The following is a 19743-nucleotide window of genomic DNA, read 5'->3' on the forward strand; positions in this document are numbered from 1 at the left end:
CCATATATAGTGCACTACTTTTGTCCAAAGCCCTATGGGTCCTGGTCAAAAGTAGTGCACTACATAGGGAATAGGGTGCCATTTGGGACACACAGATACTCTAGCGCGGTGGCAGGTAGCCTAGTGGTTAGAGTGTTGGGCCAATAACCAAAAGGTTGCTGGATTGAATCCCTGAGCTGACAAGGTAAAAACCTGTTGTTCTGCCCCTGAACAAGGCAGTTAACCCACTGTTCCCTGGTAGACCGTCATTGTAAATAAGAATTTGTTCTTAACTGACGTGCCAAGTTAAATAAATGTTAAATAAACATTTTTCTAAAAGCTACAGTACAACTACTGCACATTATAAAAAACACATCTATACACATAACTAGACTTTATGGCTATTGGTTATCCTGTGTAAAGTCTTAAAGAGTACTCCTTAAATCTCTGTCCAGCACATATCAGCCCCTTATCTGTCTGTATATGTATCTGTCTGTTCCCCCCAGGGTTCCCCTATGAGAAGGTGATCCAGAGGACCCTCTATATGCAGGTGCTGGATTACGATCGTTTCAGCAGGAACGACCCCATCGGGGAGGTGTCCATTCCCCTTAACAAGGTGGACCTGGGCAACCAGCAGACCTACTGGAAGGAGCTGAAGCCCTGCAGCGACGGAAGCGTGAGTAATGTACACACACAGACTAGGACAGTTACAGAGGGACAGGGGAGGAGGGGAGATGAGGGGAGGGGTGGAGAGAGGGAACAAGGAGAAGGAGGGAGACAGAAGGGGGTAGAGGGGATGGAGGGAGTGAGAGGGTTGGTGAGTGGTGATGTCATTGTGTTTCTCAGGGGAGTCGAGGAGACCTGCTGGTGTCACTGTGCTACAACCCTCAAGCCAACACCATCACTGTGACCATCATCAAAGCCCGCAACCTCAAAGCCATGGACATTGGAGGCACCTCCGGTACAGTACATATAGTACTCTGTCATCACCTGTTTCCTGTGCTACAGTCTGTCTACCTTAACATGTGTCAATGTGGTTTCAGTATCTCTCCATTCAATCGGCATCCCAAATGGCACCCTATTCCCTAAATAGTGCACTACTTTCTATGAGCCCTGGTCAAAATAAGTGTACTGCATTGGGATTAGGGCGCCATTTGGGATGCAACCTCTGTGTTTGAGTGATGTGTCTCCCCCGTCAGATCCCTATGTGAAGCTGTGGCTGATGCACAAGGACAAGCGAGTGGAGAAGAAGAAGACGGTGACAATGAAGTGCTGTCTGAACCCCGTGTTCAACGAGTCCTTCCCCTTCGACGTCCCCGCCCACGTGCTCCGAGAGACCACCATCATCATCACCGTCATGGACAAGGACAAGCTCAGTCGCAACGACGTCATCGGCAAGGTACCGCCCCCTCGTAACGCCCAGACCACCAGCCACGTACATCACCAGTCCACACTGACCCCTGCTGGCACATACTGAGACACACACACACATGCACACGCACACATACATACACACACACACACACACACACACACTCACACACACACAATGATCCTGCTCTCACACACACTAACACAAAGACACATTAACAGTCACTGTCTCAAGATTGCTCTTACATACTGACACAGTGAGATTGATATCCATTGATTGTGTGGTTTGTTTGTGGCACACAGAGGCACTATCCCATTGATTTTCTGACACACTGTAACCCTCATACAGGCTTCCTTACTATGGATCCAGTGTCTGATAGTGACCCCTCAGTAAACCAAACACGCCTCATCACAGGCGCTGGCCCTTTCACCCACAGTCTAATCACCACCAGTAAAACACAGCTGCGGCTTGCTTGGGAGCCTCCATCTCTCTGTCTAAACATAAGTCTCATTCTCACACAAATCTTTCCCCCTGTTTCCCCTGCTCTGAAAATTGCTGAGAGTAAAACAGCTGTTTCATCTTAATGACTCTCCTCAGCTCCCGATATGAATTAAGTTCAGATTAGGGTGATTGGCAAGCTTTATGGTAACAGCAGGGACACTCCAGACTTCAGAGAGTTTAGTTTACCTCTCTGTTTGAGTATGAGTAATATCGATCTCTGTGACGTCAGATATTCTGCTTATCCATCTCACCCCCCTCGCTCTCTTTCACTCCATCTCTCTCTCCTCCTCCCTTCCTCCCCTTCTCTCCCTCTTGCTCTCTTTCAGATCTATCTCTCGTGGAAGAGTGGTCCAGCGGAGGTGAAGCACTGGAAGGACATGATGGGTAAACCTCGTAATGCCGTGCAGCAGTGGCATGCCCTCAAGGCCTGATACTGTAGGTCCAGTCACATCCACCCAGACCATCCCAGCCCCCTGCCCTGCCCTGCCCTCCCACCCTATCGTTATGCACAAGGCTGACTCGTTGCAGAACATGGGTACAAATAGCCATCCAACGCATCCACCCTCTCCTCCTGCCTGTCCTCTCTCAGATCCCTAATGAACTTCTCCTTCCTCTACTCCTCTCTGTTTAGCCGGGTCCTTTCTGAGTCTTGTTGCTTTTAAGTTTTCTCTCAACCGTTGTTTTTTTCTCCTTGGTCCACCTTTACTCTGTTTTACCCTGGAGCAGCACACTCTGCCAGCCCTAGGGTGAGCCCCAGGAATCCAGTTCCACCATTCATCCTGTGTCTCTCCATCGTTCTCCTGTGGCAGTGAGGGGAGGCTTCTTCTCTTCCTAATCACTGCTCTCTCTGTCGTCAGAAGCAATGCGGTTGGCTGTTCATTATTGTTTTTTGCTTCCCACGTTGACCCTTTTGTCCGTTCCCTTCTGCAAACACACAGAGAATATAACAGGAAGGATCGATAGAGAGAGAGAGGCAAACCAATGGAATAGACGAGGGATGGACTGTCTGGATGATAATGGAATTAGACGTGACACTGTCACTCCACCCCGTTCATCATCTCTGATCTCTTTCTCTCCCACCACTGTGGTGATTCTTCCCTGGCTGGACCCCCTTGTTGTCTGTGCGTGCTGTGGGTGATGTGCTGTAACTCCAAATGAAGTTCTAGATGAAAAAAGGAGAAAATGACTGATCATTTACACTGGTCCATGGGGGAAATGTAAAAAAACGTTCCTATTTTCTGGAGAGAAAAAAAAGAATAATGACAGAAAAAGAGTAAAGTCATCAATGTTGTGTTTTGTTTTTAAAAAGCCTAAAGAGACCAATCAAAATGTTCTTCCAGAGACAGCAAATAGAAGCAAAAAGACAGCTATTATTCTGTCTTATTCTCTCTGTGTGTGTGTGTGTGTGTGTGTGTGTGTGTGTGTGTGTGTGTGTGTGTGTGTGTGTGTGTGTGTGTGTGTGTGTGTGTGTGTGTGTGTGTGTGTGTGTGTGCGCGTGCGTGCGTGCGTGCGTGTCAGTGAAAATTAGAGCGTGAATGCGAGTGCAGGTGTGTGAAAGTATTGGGCTTGCACTGCTATCAAATGAATAACAACAATATTACTGATAATAATGATGACAATAATAATCATCAGTATTCTACTGGATATGTTTGAAGACTTGGAGAGGTCACAGCAGCTAAGCAGTGACAGAGAGAGAGGGGTACAGTCTGTAGGGTAGTGCCTGCTACCTGGTGTGGAACGGTAAGCAGAGGAGGAAGTTGACATGAACCACCAGTCTTCATCTGAGCTGCTTTCTCTCAATTGCATCATCCACTGCAGATAACCATAAATAAATGCCCCTCTCCCAACCAAGTCAGTTTACTTTATAATGGAGGACTAAGCCAAATTATCTTGTCCCCATCAAGGTTTATAACGTTACCTGTTTGTCTTTGTCAGTCATTTTCTGTAATTCTGCCTGTCTATTGGAATGTGTGTCTGTTACGTCAGTTAGTCTGTTCCATTACTGGCCAAACCCCCTCTGCTCTGTCCTGCTCCTGATGTTAGATAGTTAGGGTGTTAGTGGGTCTTCAGGACCATGGCTGTTCCATTACTGGCCAGACCCCCTCTGCTCTGTCCTGCTCCTGATGTTAGATAGTTAGGGTGTTAGTGGGTCTTCAGGACCATGGCTGTTCCATTACTGGCCAGACCCCCTCTGCTCTGTCCTGCTCCTGATGTTAGATAGTTAGGGTGTTAGTGGGTCTTCAGGACCAGGCTGTTCCATTACTGGCCAGACCCCCTCTGCTCTGTACTGCTCCTGATGTCATCCTGGTGTGACCTGTTCCAAGATTAAGTCTCTCTCTCATCACACAGTGGGCTGAAGGATAGCTACAAGAGTAATAATATCAACTAAACCTATTTTCTGTTTACATTTGACTGTTTATTTGTGTCTACTGAATGTGTGTGTGTGTGTGTTTGCAATGTGTGTATGAGTGTGTCAACATCTGACTGTTAGTTTGTGTGTTTGTATTTACGGTGTATGTATGTGTGCTCGGTGTTCACTTTTGCCATTTTCATTTTCTTAATATGGAATCTGTTTTTTGGGCTGTTTTTATTCTGTATAAAGTAATTTAGATGTTCAGTTAATTATTTATGTTGTCGCTGATCGCTAAGAAGAAGACGCTAATGATTACTGGGATGTTGGAACGTGACAAAGGGCATGTGTCTACTTTCTATTTGTTGGGGTTTTATGGGTTGGTTGGGGAGGGGGCCATAGACATGAAGAGAGAAGGAAAGACAAGGGAGAGGGGAGCTCATTACATCTGACAATACCACATACAGCATATTCTATTCTAGCCCTGTTCTGTTGGGCAGAGGGACTGTTCACTCAGTATCATTTAATAGGTGGCTTACAGAACCACAACACACTGTCCCTCCGCTCTAGGTCTGGCCCAACACGCTGTCCCTCCGCTCTAGGACTGGCCCAACACGCTGTCCCTCCGCTCTAGGTCTGGCCCAACAATCTGTCCCTCCGCTCTAGGTCTGGCCCAACACGCTATCCCTCCGCTCTAGGACTGGCCCAACACGCTGTCCCTCCGCTCTAGGTCTGGCCCAACACACTGTCCCTCCGCTCTAGGACTGACCCAACACGCTGTCCCTCCGCTCTAGGACTGGCCCAACACCCTGTCCCTCCCCCCTAGGTCTGGCCCAACACGCTGTCCCTCCGCTCTAGGTCTGGCCCAACACCCTGTCCCTCCGCTCTAGGACTGGCCCAACACCCTGTCCCTCCGCTCTACGTCTGGCCCAACACGCTGTCCGTCCGCTCTAGGTCTGGCCCAACACACTGTCCCTCCCCTCTACGTCTGACCCAACACGCTGTCCCTCCCCTCTACGTCTGGCCCAAAATACTGTCCCTCCGCTCTAGGTCGGGCCCAACACGCTGTCCCTCCCCTCTACGTCTGACCCAACACGCTGTCCCTCCCCTCTACGTCTGACCCAACACGCTGTCCCTCCCCTCTACGTCTGACCCAACACGCTGTCCCTCCCCTCTACGTCTGGCCCAACACACTATACCTCCGCTCTAGGTCTGGCCCAACACGCTGTCCCTCCCCACTACGTCTGACCCAACACGCTGTCCCTCCCCTCTACGTCTGGCCCAACACACTATACCTCCGCTCTAGGTCGGGCCCAACACGCTGTCCCTCCCCTCTACGTCTGGCCCAACACACTATACCTCCGCTCTAGGTCGGGCCCAACACCCTGTCCCTCCGCTCTACATCTGGCCCAACACGCTGTCCCTCCGCTCTACGTCTGGCCCAACACGCTGTCCCTCCACTCTAGGTCTGGCCCAACACACTGTCCCTCCCCTCTACGTCTGACCCAACACGCTGTCCCTCCCCTCTACGTCTGGCCCAACACACTATACCTCCGCTCTAGGTCGGGCCCAACACGCTGTCCCTCCCCTCTACGTCTGGCCCAACACACTATACCTCCGCTCTAGGTCGGGCCCAACACCCTGTCCCTCCGCTCTACATCTGGCCCAACACGCTGTCCCTCCGCTCTACGTCTGGCCCAACACGCTGTCCCTCCACTCTAGGTCTGGCCCAACACACTGTCCCTCCCCTCTACGTCTGACCCAACACGCTGTCCCTCCCCTCTACGTCTGGCCCAAAACACTGTCCCTCCGCTCTAGGTCGGGCCCAACACGCTGTCCCTCCCCTCTACGTCTGACCCAACACGCTGTCCCTCCCCTCTACATCTGACCCAACACGCTGTCCCTCCCCTCTACGTCTGACCCAACACGCTGTCCCTCCGCTCTAGGTCTGGCCCAACACCCTGTCCCTCCGCTCTACGTCTGACCCAACACGCTGTCCCTCCCCTCTACGTCTGGCCCAAAATACTGTCCCTCCGCTCTAGGTCGGGCCCAACACGCTGTCCCTCCCCTCTACGTCTGACCCAACACGCTGTCCCTCCCCTCTACGTCTGACCCAACACGCTGTCCCTCCCCTCTAGGTCTGGCCCAACACGCTGTCCCTCCCCACTACGTCTGACCCAACACGCTGTCCCTCCCCTCTACGTCTGGCCCAACACACTATACCTCCGCTCTAGGTCGGGCCCAACACGCTGTCCCTCCCCTCTACGTCTGGCCCAACACACTATACCTCCGCTCTAGGTCGGGCCCAACACGCTGTCCCTCCCCTCTAGGTCTGGCCCAACACACTGTCCCTCCCCTCTACGTCTGACCCAACACGCAGTCACTCCACTCTAGGTCTGGCCCAACACCCTGTCCCTCCACTCTACATCTGGCCCAACACGCTGTCCCTCCGCTCTACGTCTGGCCCAACACGCTGTCCCTCCGCTCTAGGTCTGGCCCAACACACTGTCCCTCCCCTCTACGTCTGACCCAACACGCTGTCCCTCCCCTCTACGTCTGGCCCAAAACACTGTCCCTCCGCTCTAGGTCGGGCCCAACACGCTGTCCCTCCCCTCTACGTCTGACCCAACACGCTGTCCCTCCCCTCTACGTCTGACCCAACACGCTGTCCCTCCCCTCTACGTCTGACCCAACACGCTGTCCCACCCCTCTATGTCTGGCCCAACACACTATACCTCCGCTCTAGGTCGGGCCCAACACGCTGTCCCTCCCCTCTACGTCTGACCCAACACTCTGTCCCTCCCCTCTACGTCTGGCCCAACACACTATACCTCCGCTCTAGGTCGGGCCCAACACGCTGTCCCTCCCCTCTACGTCTGGCCCAACACACTATACCTCCGCTCTAGGTCGGGCCCAACACGCTTTCCCTCCCCTCTAGGTCTGGCCCAACACACTGTCCCTCCGCTCTAGGTCTGGCCCAACACACTGTCCCTCCCCTTTACGTCTGGCCCAACACGCTGTCCCTCCGCTCTAGGTCTGGCCCAACACACTGTCCCTCCCCTCTAGGTCTGGCCCAACACGCTGTCCCTCTGCTCGACGTCTGGCCCAACACACTGTCCCTCCGCTCTAGGTCTGGCCCAACACACTGTCCCTCCGCTCTACGTCTGGCCCAACACGCTGTCCCTCTGCTCTACGTCTGGCCCAACACGCTGTCCCTCCGCTCTAGGTCTGGCCCAACACACTGTCCCTCCCCTCTAGGTCTGGCCCAACACACTGTCCCTCCGCTCTACGTCTGGCCCAACACGCTGTCCCTCCACTCTACGTCTGGCCCAACACACTGTCCCTCCGCTCTACGTCTGGCCCAACACACTGTCCCTCTGCTCTACGTCTGGCCCAACACGCTGTCCCCCTGCTCTACGTCTGGCCCAACACACTGTCCCTCCGCTCTACGTCTGGCCCAACACACTGTCCCTCCGCTCTAGGTCTGGCCCAACACACTGTCCCTCCGCTCTAGGTCTGGCCCAACACGCTGTCCCTCCGCTCTAGGTCTGGCCCAACACGCTGTCCCTCCGCTCTAGGTCTGGCCCAACACGCTGTCCCTCCGCTCTAGGTCTGGCCCAACAATCTGTCCCTCCGCACTAGGTCTGGCCCAACACACTGTCCCTCCGCTCTAGGTCTGGCCCAACACACTGTCCCTCCGCTCTAGGTCTGGCCCAACACACTGTCCCTCCGCTCTAGGTCTGGCCCAACACGCTGTCCCTCCTCTCTAGGTCTGGCCCAACACACAGAGACTAAGACAGACGAGGTCTCCAGACGTCAGTGCTGACGTACTTCAAAACCCCACTGTGACACACATGCTTTTTGGCACAAGGTGCTCTTAAACAACACCCCTCCCCTCTCTCCTCCATATGCTCTCACTCCCCAAGTGTCACAGAGAAAAGGTGAGACAGACAATGATCATCACCTCATTTGCATCACTGCCATCTCTCCAGGCAGAGCAGAACATAGCACCTACCTGTTTCTAAAATAACTGGGAACAGTCACCTCCCTTCCTCATACTGAGCACACACGCAAACGATACATCATTATGCATCAGATGCAGCATTAAATTGAAAAGATCAGCCAGAATAGGAAACACAGATAAAATGGCACGATTCAGGTGAAAATGAATTATTTGTCTGAAAATAAAATAGGAAGCCAGGTATGGTCCATTTGCCTCTGAGGCATTAAACTGGGATTCTTAGTAGAGTCCTTCCTTGGCTCTAGAAAAGCCCAGTAACAATTCAAAACACAGATCTAAATAAATCTGAAAACTGATCAGTGTTCACAGTGTTGAAATCACCCTAAATGTCTGATTAGGGCTCTCTACACAGATATTGGTGGAGATACGAGGAGGATTGTCCAAAACAGGCCAGGATTTTGTGACATTGTATAAAGGATAAATGAAAATTGTGTATGTAAAAACGAATCAGTGTTAATTGGGGATGTTGATATCTGTATGTCCTTGACATCCCTTTGTCCCATTTCTTGCTCTCTTCTGTTCTCTCTTTAGTCACACATCTGTGGGGTGCACAATCTTATATTTAAATTTCAAGCATTTTTTTTTTTTTTATCTGTACAGTGTATAAATATATAAATGTGTACATAAAAAGAAGAAACTTCTAAAATAGTTTTTGTTGTTTTTCTAAAGCTGATTTACTGTGGTATTTCATAGTGGCTTGTGGCTTTCTCTCCCTATTTGATTTCCATCAGAGGAACTTAGTAAGGTTTCTAACTGTTCCCACTGGTTAGTACTAGTTGAAACAGTAGTTCTGTTGCAGTAAAAACACTGTTGTGAAGAGTCAAGTCTGAACCTCGCCTTCAAATCTGGCCTTCAACTTGAACATCAAACTCAGTTCTTATAGGAATGATATACAGTACATACACTGGTTTTCTGTCAAACCAAGCTGCCTTGATGCCTTTAATTACTGTAGATGTAGTTTACTTTCATATTTTCACAGCTATGCATTTCAGAAGTTGGTAGCTAATCTAATGAGTAGCAACATGTTAGAGCTCAGTTTGGACTCATACAGGAGTATGTTTTGACTATTTTTGACAGGCTGTAAAAGGGCTTTCTAAGTGCTGGTTTACACACAGTATTATTTTGTCCTTTTCTCAAGTGTTTAAAAAACACACCACAACCCACACACATTGCTTCCCACACAGTTTATTCCTTATGCTCACACACTGTAGTTACAACCAGAACACAAGAACAGAATAGATCTTCAGTCTTTTACAAATCCACTTCCTACATACATCTGCCCTACTCCCTCCTTTGGGCTTCTTTTTAATACATTTGATTTTCTATAGTTAATTTCAACTATTGATCTTTGGCATGTGGTTATTTTTGAGTCAACTACAGAAACCCTGTTAACTCTGAGCATGAAGGAGAGGGGATGTGTGCATGTTTGTGTTAAGTATTCTAAACCGGTGCACAACAGAAGTTTTTCCTGACCACATGACCTGGCAGGAAAATTGGCCCTGAATACAGGTTATTAGTAGTAGAATAGTGAAACTACTACAGTATTTTCTCTCTGTTGTACAGCTCTCTTCCTGCAGGCTTCTCTCAAGTACAGAGAGAATGAGAAGACATGTTGAGGAGAGGGAGAGAGACGGTGAAGAAAGAGAGAGGGGTACAATTTTAATTCCAGGGGAGCAGAGATTGGCAGTAGTGCAGAGCGGAGGATAAAACTGAGAGCTGTCACGACACAGAGACACAGCGCTAGAAGAAGACAGGAACACGTCGGCCTGGAGATGGGGAGAGTGGGCGGCTGTGGGCGACAGACAGATCCACACTACAAACAAGCTTAACGGGAATGGAAAAACATGAAATGTGCAGCACATGAAAGCCTGATATGTAGAATTCACAGGTGCGGCGTATCATTTAATAGTGAGAGAACAGGGCTAAATTACATTGTTACAGTCATTTAGCAGATGCTCTTATCCAGAGCATTTACAGTACATTTTTGTTATATGGTCCCCCATGGGAATTGAACCCAAAACTCTGCTGTTGAAAGCACCATACTCTACCGACTGAGCCACATGGGACCATTGCTAAATGAGGAAATGGAAACGGGACCATTGCCATGTGAGCAAAGGAAAGTGCACACAGTTTGTGTTTGATTAAAGTCACACCCACATGATCTAAGTTTATTTCATGCAGTATGTTCAGATACACGTGTACAGACGCTCCTACAGAATGTGCGCTCTGAACATCCACATCAGACAACTGTTTCTCAGCAGGTTTCTAATTCTTTCAGATTAAAACCTAATCAAGACAAACAGTTAAGAAGTAAGATGATAAAGAAATCCGTTGAAGAAATATAAAGATACAAACTTGGCACAGGCCAATACATCTTTGACACTAGTGGTGTTGGAAATAATGACACCCGGATGAGTGGCCGAACACAAAGTTATACAGACAGACTGACCGTCAGTCAGGTAAATAGCTGAACACTGACAGAGACAGATATATTTAAAAAAGGACAGACAGACAGAGGTCAGAAGAAGATGTGTCCAGTCCATGGCTCTGAAGTGGGACAGATGGCAGCAAAGTCACAGAGATGACACAGAGGGGGACTCTGCTGACATCACAGTGTGCTATTTAAAGACACACACCCAGCATCTCCACCTCACCCTGTCCATGCAGGAGAACATTACATGATAACAGAGAAACTCCTACCACTGTCAACATGGTAGCAGGGGGAGAGGGAGAAAGAAACACTGTTTGTGTTTCAGGGAAAATACAATCTGCAATGTAAGAACTGATACTATTTGACGCTCAAACTACAATCACATGTAACAGTGTATAGCTTTCGTCCCTCTCCTCGCCCCAACCAGGGATCCTCCGCACACATTGTCGATAGTTACCGTCGAAGCATCGTTACCTATCGCTCCACAAAAGCCGCAGTCCTTGCAGAGCAAGGGAAACAACAACTTCAAGGTCTCAGAGCGAGTGGCGTCACCGATTGAAACACTATTCGCGCGCACCCCGCTAACTGGCCATTTCACACCGATTACACATACCCAGTGCAAACATACACACACACTCGCACAAACATTATGCACAGCAGAATACGTTTACTCATTCGTGGTGAAAGGAGAGCCTTGCCTATTAAAAGGAGCCTTACCTATTAATTTATGCAGATATCTATCTACATTATGAATCATTTTAGCCTGAGTTACTGAGCTGAAAGCTAATTACAGACATCAAGGACAGCATGATTGTCCATAGCTTGCCAGTGCAACCCACAATAACCTTATATAATTGAACTATTAACTGTTTTTGTGCCTGCATCTCTGCATTTAAGAGTGAGTATTGAGCTTCATGTTTTAGAATCTGCATTCCCAGTATGTTACCTTAGACCTGTGATTAGCAGTGATGTGCAGTTGAGGTGCAAAAAGGGAATGAAACAGTAGTTTTGCTTCCCCCTGTTGTCCATGCACTGACACTGCAACTCACCCAAGCACCTGGGTCGTATTCACTAGAAACCAAACATGAGCAGGTTGGGTGAAAGGCCAAAGGGGAATTGCTCACTAACAAGGAAATAAACAAACGTGTGCACAACATTTGAGAGAAATAAGCTTTTTGTGCATATGGAACATTTCTGTGATCTTTTATTTCAGCTCATGTAACCAACATTGTACATGTTGCGTTTATATTTTTTGTTCAGTATAGTTACCTCGCACATCCGTGTACTACAGTCATTATTTTCATTCTGTGTTGAAGGTCTTATGAATAAAGCCGGTGATAGAAATATGCATGTAGTGCAATGGCTTTCTGCAGGAATTGTCCTTGTCTAGGAGGGTTTCTCTGGTAAATTATGATGAGAACCATTAGCATTCTCTGAGGGTGTTTTCACACTTGGTCCCTTCCAGCCAATTTTTTTCTCCGCTATATTTTTTGTGCAGTGTGATAGTGTGAACAATCCATAAGAACTCAGACCACCAAAGAATGAACTCCGAAGCGAACTTAGACCATCGCGAGAGGTGGACTGAGTTCGGTTCCCATTTTTAGGGCAATGTGAACACAAAGATCCCCAGCTTCGCTTGTCATTATTCCCGCACCACACAGTAGACTACTGCAACACCGTGTTCACTGCAATTGCCCCTCACATTGGTGCCACAAATGAGATAAAATGGTGATGTGCAGATTTGCGGGGGGAAAACATGTGCTGTTTAAGGATCTTGATTAGCAAGGATGACCAGAAATGCTAAAATATGCCTGGAGTTTTTAGTTCAGATATTTTTTTGCAATATGTGATCTTATGGTTGAGATAGCTTCATGCGCTGTTTATTCAACCATGGGGTTTGAATAGTGTGAGAAGACGGCAAAATCACAACATAAGGCATAAAATCGATTCTAGCTCTTAAAGGGGCAGTAGCCTACAATGGGTGTAAAAGGGAAAAGTGGGATACCTATTCAGTTGTCCAACAATGTATTCAATTGAAATGTGTCTTCCGCATTTAACCCAACCCTTCTGAATCAGAGAGGTGCTGGGGGGGCTGCCTTAATCGAAATCCACATCCTCGGCACCCGTGCAACAGCTCTATTACAGCATTATTTAATCTGCAGTTGTTCTGTTACCAATAATATTTATATGTTAATATTCTGATTGCATTTAGTTAAAATGAGACATAATTGTAATCTTTTAGCTTCCCAAATGTAAGTAGGTATATGGTATATTTTGTTGTCCAATAACACATTCTGACTGAATGGCTTGTCCTGCACCCACAGTGCATTGAATGAATGTTGGAAAAAGATATTGGTTCCTTTCTAAACATAGCAATGTGAATGAAAAGAGGACTCTGACAACAAAATAGGTGAAGTGAACTAGCGGAGATCTCATTCAAAGGCATGGGCAATGTGAATACAAAGAGAACTGAGACCTTTTGCTTCTTTTTTTACCCCAGAGTTCACTTTAAAGAGGACTGAGATCAGTTATTTTAAAGAAGACTATATGTGAAAACACCCTGAGAGGGATGTGTCAGCCAGGCTTCACTGGCTCCCCTTGTCCAGGTATTCCAGGTTGGGTGCGTCCAGCCTCTTTTCCTGATCTTTGTTCTTAGTGAACTCCTTCAGTAGGTCCATGATTTCACCTGTGTACACATCAGGTACAGGCTGGGCCTCTGTTGAGAGGAGGGAAAGACAACACACATTCAGTTAACTTCAACTGACATTTCATATAGAATGGGCAAATTGGCTCACCATAACACTAAGAAAGTCAAGCAGAACAGCTTGAAAATAAGAACTATTTCTAAACAACAGTATAACTAACTGTATTATATGTATTTTCTTGCCCTGGTGTAGATCAGAGTGGATAATCACAGTTGATAAGATATGAAGCTGAACCACTCTCCTCACCTGTTGCCCAGTAGTAGATGTCCCAGTCGTTGCTAGGCTCATTGATCAGTCTGTCATACTGTCTTAACTGCTGCTCGGTCATTGTATTCAGATATTGTTTGGCAAACAGGCTGAAAGGGGAAAGACAATGATTGGTATGTGCAAGTGTATGGTTTTGAAACGTGTCCAAGACTCAGATACACATATTGTAAGTTGCACACTATAATTAAATCATGCCTCTGCCACTGACCACACATGCTGCCTGACCTTAAACCTGATGGTTTATAAATTCCTTATATCTCTATCGTGGCCTCTATCATAGTATGAGCTTTGCTCATGATTAAATAGAAGACTAAAATCAATACTAAAATATATATAGTATGATCAGTGGTCCACTCACCTGAGCAATATGCAATTCTCCAGCATGCCCCTCTTTCGGCTTTGGAAGAGCAGGCGGCGTCTCTTGATGTCCATGGTCTCGCCATCCTTCTCTGTCCATGGGGGCAGGGGGATCTCAATTAGGTCACCCCTAGAGTCATCAGGTGCCTCTCCTTTGTAACCCCGTGTAGTTACTGCCACAGCTGGTCTCCATGATGCCTGGCATACCCCACTTATCAGCTGGACAAGATAAACAACATCCTTACCAACAACTGGACTGACTGTACACAACAACATGGATATGGTTTTAATGCTAGAAAAGTAGCTTACAATGACTGTCCTGTAGGGTACTCACAAGTCAGATTGGCAAAGGTCATAGGCTAAATCAGATGCAGAAAATTACTTTCAAACTCTGTAGTCAACTAGGTTTATGGGCTAACTTTAGTTAGCTTCAGTCAGAATAGACAGCATTTCTAGCCAGCTAGCTCGCCAGTCTTGGTATTAGTTATCTAGCTAGCTAACGTTAGCTACTACATTCAATCGACTGTCCTAACAAGTTTCAATGTCACATGCCCAAGTACAGTGGAATGCCTTTCTTGCAAACTCAAAGCCCAACAATGCAATAATCAAAAACAATGAGGCTAAAACTAGAAGAAGAAAAAACACGAGAAATAAGAAGAAATATGAAGAACACAGCAAGTAAGCATACTATACCAGGTCGCAGTTGTAAATTAGAACCTGCTCTCAACTAGCTTACCTGGTTAAATAAAGGTGAAATAAAAATAATAAAAACTATATACCGGGTCAGTTCAAATACCGTATTTACAATGTGCAGAGAAGCCGGAGTGATGGAGGTAGATATGTATAGGGGTAAACTGACGAGGCATCAAAAGCAGCAGAGTGTGCGTGTAGAGTCAGTATAAATGTATGTGCATATTATGTGTGAATGAGCAGATGATGGTGTGTGTAGGCCCATGTGCGTGTGAATAGAGACCGTACAAAGGTTTAAAACATTTTTTTTAAATACAACGTAAATGAGGATACAAGGTTAATTCAAATAGTCCGTGTAGCCTAACGTTTATATTCCAAATACGACTCACTCTTTTAGCAACGAAAGCAGACAGCATTGTGTCCTTCTTATTTGTGACTGCTGAATCCTGATGTGACTGTTCTTGTTGACTCGAGAGCAGCCGGTGTCCCAAAATCCCTGCTAGCTAAAGACAGTCACATAATAACAGGGGGACACAGCAGGAAATGTCCGCTCCAGCTTGGGGAAATAAAAGGCGCCATATTGGTAAGGGAAATTATTACTTCTTCCAAATGGTTCTTGAAATGCATGTTAAACAATAATACGTGTATCAACATGTCTCATATTTACATTATATATTCACGTATGTAACAACATATATTATTAAGCTGATAGCTAAATAATTGTTTACGGAACCTCGTAATATCATGCCTGTTTTACACGGGAGATATTTGAGATGCACTCCTCGATTCCGTTTCAGTTCTGATGTAGCAGCAACAAGCTAGCTGAGTGTTTACCTGAATGTTATCCGTTTTTGCATGTAGACTTCTATAACAATTATATCACATTTTGAAAGTATAATATTTGTTGACTTTTTAATCCGGGTTGGTAATTTATTTGTTTGCCTTTGGTATTCCGTCCACGCCAGCTTCCCTGCAATGGGAGGGAATGCGAGGTGATGCTAGCTAGCCATTTCGCTAACGTTCGCCACCTCGCTAGTTTTTTAAACAATATTGAGACGCTAACTGGATAACGTTAGACAGCTGGGCTAGCTACATCAATAAAACATAGACGCACGGAAAGGTGCAAAATATGCACCTTTAGTTATTTCCTTGCGTTTATTGCCAAGTGTCGATTGCTGAAAGAAAACGTAGCCAGAGGCTGCACTGCCAACCCAGGACTCGGGATGGCGGCTAAAGCGGCCGATGGTGGTGGTACAACTGACCTCATAGACATCTACGACGAGAAGTTCAGTCAAAACAACGGGGAGGTGAGACAGGCCGAGAGAGATTATGAAAAGAGCTGTAATTGTGAGAAGCTGAAAGTGAATGCAGAAGATTCTTGAAGTGGGAACTAAAATATCTTGTTGAATGAGGTTTGATTTTTAGCATGACCAGCATGTCAACATCTTACATTAATTAATGTCAAAAATCATACTATTCAATTTCTTATCCTTGATATCAACAATACACATGTGGAGGTTATTGTTCTCTTGTAGTTTGTTGGATTTTTCATGGATGGTCATTGTGAGTGATAAACTAGGCATTGAGGGATTATGTCTATCTTCTGTCCTCTCTATAGGATGGAGATTTTGCAATGACAGCAGAGGCAAGTGATCTTTATGATGATGTGCTCACTGGCTCTGTGAGCCGGGAAAGGAAATTCTCAGAAGATACTATCCCTCTCAGCAAGAACCCGCCAACGAAAGAGGAGAGCAAACCAGCAATACTGTACACTTACAGTGGGGTGTGGAACAAGAGACTGGCTGTATATGTGGGCAACTTCTCCTGGGTGAGTCTCCCACCATCGTCATTACCTTCAATCCAGTTTGCTAATCTATTAGCCTATGTTCTGTAATGAGATACAGCCACCTAGGCCTATTATCTTTCTGTCCCTATCCTTAATTTTTTACTCATCTTCTCCCTCTTTCTCTCCTTTGTACTCCTTTACCTCTCTCCTCAGTGGACCTCTGACAAAGACCTTATTAACGTGGCTCGCACCTTGGGTGTGAAGGACATTGTGGAGATCAAATTTGCTGAGAACAGAGCTAATGGCCAGTCCAGAGGGTGAGAGTTAGGCCTATCCACTGATCATTCTAATCTAATGTGATCTATTTCTTCACTGTTTATTAACTGGGTGTTTTGTCATTTCATGATTGGGTCTGGCCATGGTGTTCTAGGGAGACCTGGAGACACCTATTGAGTAAAATTAGTCTTCAAATAAATATGATGCTCCAATAGCTAAGCTAAATACAGATCTTACAGATGACTACCAACGTTTTATTATTTATTATCTGTGCATGATCCAGAGCCAAAGTGTTGTCTCCAGACCCTGAAGAACTGGACAGGGCTGCTCTGGTGGTTACTGATGGCTAGTCGATTATGTTGTGAAGGCCTTTCAAAGCTCTGGAATAGCCTTTCTATAGCCTTTCTATCCAGCTGGTAACATAAAGTACACTAGTTGATATTTGTCTTTTATCTCTATAGATACGCTGAGGTAGTGGTGGCCACAGAAGAGTCATTGCAGAGGTTGCTGGAGACTTTGCCAAATTGTCATGTTAATGGGGAAAAGGTGGACTGCCGCTTTGCCACACGCCAGAATCTTGCCGTGTTTGAAGCCCAGGCTAATAAACGTAAGCACACATCTACTTACAGCGAATAAATTCGTACTCAAATATATCTCGTAAGCGATATCCAATGCTGCATAGAAACAAAATCAAACTGTCCCTCCTCCTTTTCCATAGGTGTCCCCCAGCGCTCTAACTCAAAGGAGTCGTCAGATACTGGGGACAAAAACGCCTCCGTCTCCCCTCCTGTGCTCAACCAGAACCACTCCACTGTCCCTCACACTATCCACCCCCAACACATTCACAACAAACCTCCCCCTCTGTCAGTCCCATACTTTAGGCTGCCGCCTCCTCTTTTCCCTCACCTTCCCCCACACATTCCCCCTCCCCCCATGCCACACCTTTTCCCTCCACCACCTCTACGTCTCCCCAGCCATCCTCCTCCCTCCCTGCATCTCAACCCTGCCTTCTTTCCTCCAGCACAACATGACAACTACAGTCAACAACACAACACACCGTACAACCGGCACAGGTGAGCTCATCCACTGTAATTTATATTATGGAATTATTTTGTATTAATTGGTAAACATGTCTATCACAAGTTGTATGGATTTGTATGGATATGTATGTATGTATGATGATGATCAGTAAGGGAGTGTCTCTTTCTCTAGCAGCAGGGACAGTGAAGCGCCCACACCCCAAATGCCAGAGGGAGAGTTTGATGAGCTGATGAACAGAAACAGAGCAATCGCCAGCAGCGCCATCACCAAGGCTGTGTCTGGAGCTACTGCTGGTTAGACTCTCTCTGAAACATTCCTACATTAGACACTCAAATACAGATTCATGATGATAAATCTAGACTAGAGACCCAAAGACATTGACATGTGCAGTACACAATGCAGATCATGGTCATCTTAAATCGTGTCGTTGTAATAAACTCTGTAACCTTGTCTCATGTAGGAGACATGCCCCTGGCCATTGAGACGCTTTTGACTGCCATTGCTGTCATCAAGCAGTCAAGAGTGTATGGGGACGAGCGCTGTCGAGTGCTGGTCACCTCTCTGAAAGACTGCCTCTTCTCCATCGAGAGCAAGTCTTATGGCTCCAGGTCAGTGCTGGAAAAATTGTTTGGACCTCTCATGGACAGTTCTCCCATCACAAATGGATATTGTAATGTGGCCTCACTCTTAACTTGTTCTCTTTGTAGGAAAAGACACCGTTCCCGTGACAGAGAACACCGTTCCCGAGATAGGGAGCGAGACAGGGAAAGAGAACGGGACAGAGGCAGAGGAAGGGAAGAAAGGGAAGAGTCCTACAGCCAGGAATGGGAGGCTGCAGGAATGTCCCGCCGGCACCGAGAACGCTCCCTAAGTGGGGAGAGAGATGGGAGAGACCGGGAGCGTGTTCGGGAACGAGATAGACATAGGGAGCACCGCGAGCGGCACCGCTAGGTAAGCTCTCTGGCCCTGTCGTATCTCCAACACGTCTCCCCTCTAATTCTGTAATCTACAGACTAGCACCACTTACCCACACCCTGAAATACACCAACGCCTCTAATTGCCAAGCACCTGTTTTTTCAGTCAACCCTTTGTATTTACGCACTCCTGACAGAACTTGTCTTTTTTCCCCCAGGACATTCTAGGTGGTCTTTGTCTCCGTCAGGCTGAGTAGGAGGGGAGGCAGGACTTTATTTCTGAACCAAGCTGCTTAAAAGTCTGGGATAATGGATGAACTGATGGTGAGACAAAATGAATGTCCATAGTCCCCCGTTCACATTTCCCTGGCACTCAGCAGCCACCAAGCATTTTACCTTATCATAATCTTCTGATCTCAGCCATCACCAACCCCCTCTCTGTGTTCCTGTCTTTGTAATTTTATTTTTTGATTATAAATTGACGGTTTCAGGGTCGTGGCTGCAACTTTTGTTTGCCACACCGACATGCACAAAGCAGAAGTACATTTTTTTGTATGTTGAATTGTGCAGTGTTTTTTTTCCCCTCTTCCCCCTTCTTTTGTATCAAATTTGAACTGATTAAAAAAGGCTGTTAAAATGAGTTGGAACAAGTGTGTTTATTGCAAAAAGGGATTGCTACACAAGAGGACTAGGTAGTTTTCAATGCCTGACCCATGCTGCTTAAAGGGGTTCGCCTCCTGTCTTGTTTATTTACACAATAATGTAAATTACATGGCTGTAGCCAACAACAAAAAAACATGTACAATTCAAACAAGGTGGGAAATTAGTCTCTTGAGGATGTCAATCCATCAGGGTGCACTGCCTCACTGGCTGTCAGCCAGGGCTTGTCTGTAAATAGGCCAGATGATTCTTGTGGTTGTTGTATCCATCATTTCTCCAGGGGTGCATAATTCAGCAACTTCTCAATGAGGTCTACATGGGCCAGCAGCATCCTCCGACAGCAATACCTCTTCAGACCAAGAGCATCAAGGGCATCACTGCCAACCAAACAAA

At 46.8% G+C, this 19743-nt stretch overlaps 4 protein-coding genes across 7 annotated transcripts in view; 2 read left to right on the plus strand and 2 right to left on the minus strand.

The window, feature by feature from the left end:
- LOC139385038 (synaptotagmin-7-like) overlaps window positions 1–3285 on the plus strand; it is a 109081-nt gene extending 105796 nt beyond the window's left edge. For both annotated transcript variants that reach the window (XM_071130077.1, XM_071130076.1), the window contains 4 exons: window positions 486–655; window positions 826–940; window positions 1179–1378; window positions 2179–3285. In XM_071130077.1, coding sequence (XP_070986178.1) covers window positions 486–655; window positions 826–940; window positions 1179–1378; window positions 2179–2283 — 590 coding nt within the window. In that variant the 3' untranslated portion in view covers window positions 2284–3285. The remainder of the gene's footprint in view (window positions 1–485; window positions 656–825; window positions 941–1178; window positions 1379–2178) is intronic.
- Window positions 3286–10099: 6814 nt separating this feature from the next.
- LOC139384917 (succinate dehydrogenase assembly factor 2, mitochondrial-like) lies at window positions 10100–15206 on the minus strand. Its single transcript, XM_071129822.1, has 4 exons — window positions 15063–15206; window positions 13985–14202; window positions 13606–13715; window positions 10100–13370 (listed from the first exon to the last, which is right to left on the minus strand). The coding sequence occupies exons 1-4, from the start codon at window positions 15087–15089 to the stop codon at window positions 13240–13242; spliced, it is 486 nt and encodes a 161-aa protein (XP_070985923.1). The 5' UTR covers window positions 15090–15206; the 3' UTR covers window positions 10100–13239.
- A 222-nt stretch (window positions 15207–15428) lies between these two features.
- Window positions 15429–19330, plus strand: LOC139384916 (cleavage and polyadenylation specificity factor subunit 7-like). Of its 2 annotated transcripts, none has more exons than XM_071129821.1 (9): window positions 15429–15980; window positions 16292–16501; window positions 16673–16776; window positions 17197–17342; window positions 17454–17808; window positions 17951–18069; window positions 18237–18384; window positions 18484–18727; window positions 18909–19330. In XM_071129821.1, exons 1-8 carry the CDS (start codon window positions 15897–15899, stop codon window positions 18725–18727), a joined length of 1410 nt encoding a protein of 469 aa, XP_070985922.1. In that variant the 5' UTR covers window positions 15429–15896; the 3' UTR covers window positions 18909–19330. The 2 variants fall into 2 exon arrangements, with proteins under 2 accessions (XP_070985922.1, XP_070985921.1); XM_071129820.1 differs by having other exon boundaries at window positions 15436–15980; window positions 17948–18069.
- The window catches only part of LOC139384918 (DNA-directed RNA polymerases I, II, and III subunit RPABC5), a 235138-nt gene continuing 234722 nt past the window's right edge, over window positions 19328–19743 (minus strand). For both annotated transcript variants that reach the window (XM_071129824.1, XM_071129823.1), the window contains exon 3: window positions 19328–19727. In XM_071129824.1, the coding sequence (XP_070985925.1) occupies window positions 19619–19727 (109 nt within the window). In that variant the 3' untranslated portion in view covers window positions 19328–19618. The remainder of the gene's footprint in view (window positions 19728–19743) is intronic.

The sequence above is a fragment of the Oncorhynchus clarkii genome, chromosome 26, assembly GCF_045791955.1.
Source record: "Oncorhynchus clarkii lewisi isolate Uvic-CL-2024 chromosome 26, UVic_Ocla_1.0, whole genome shotgun sequence".
In the NCBI taxonomy this organism is placed as follows: domain Eukaryota; kingdom Metazoa; phylum Chordata; class Actinopteri; order Salmoniformes; family Salmonidae; genus Oncorhynchus; species Oncorhynchus clarkii.

What these genes read in the sequence shown, in the direction of transcription:
- LOC139384917 (XM_071129822.1), bottom strand. Translation starts at nt 15,089, where the DNA reads ATGCTGTCTGCTTTCGTTGCTAAAAGA. An exon ending in GAGAATTGCATATTGCTCAG is followed by an intron (nt 13,716 to 13,984) that starts GTGAGTGGACCA and finishes TTCCCCTTTCAG; the next exon opens with CCTGTTTGCCAAACAATATC. An exon ending in CATCTACTACTGGGCAACAG is followed by an intron (nt 13,371 to 13,605) that starts GTGAGGAGAGTG and finishes TCCTCTCAACAG; the next exon opens with AGGCCCAGCCTGTACCTGAT.
- LOC139384916 (XM_071129820.1), top strand. Translation starts at nt 15,897, where the DNA reads ATGGCGGCTAAAGCGGCCGATGGTGGTGGTACAACTGACCTCATAGAC. An exon ending in TCAGTCAAAACAACGGGGAG is followed by an intron (nt 15,981 to 16,291) that starts GTGAGACAGGCC and finishes TCCTCTCTATAG; the next exon opens with GATGGAGATTTTGCAATGAC. An exon ending in TGTGTCTGGAGCTACTGCTG is followed by an intron (nt 18,070 to 18,236) that starts GTTAGACTCTCT and finishes TGTCTCATGTAG; the next exon opens with GAGACATGCCCCTGGCCATT.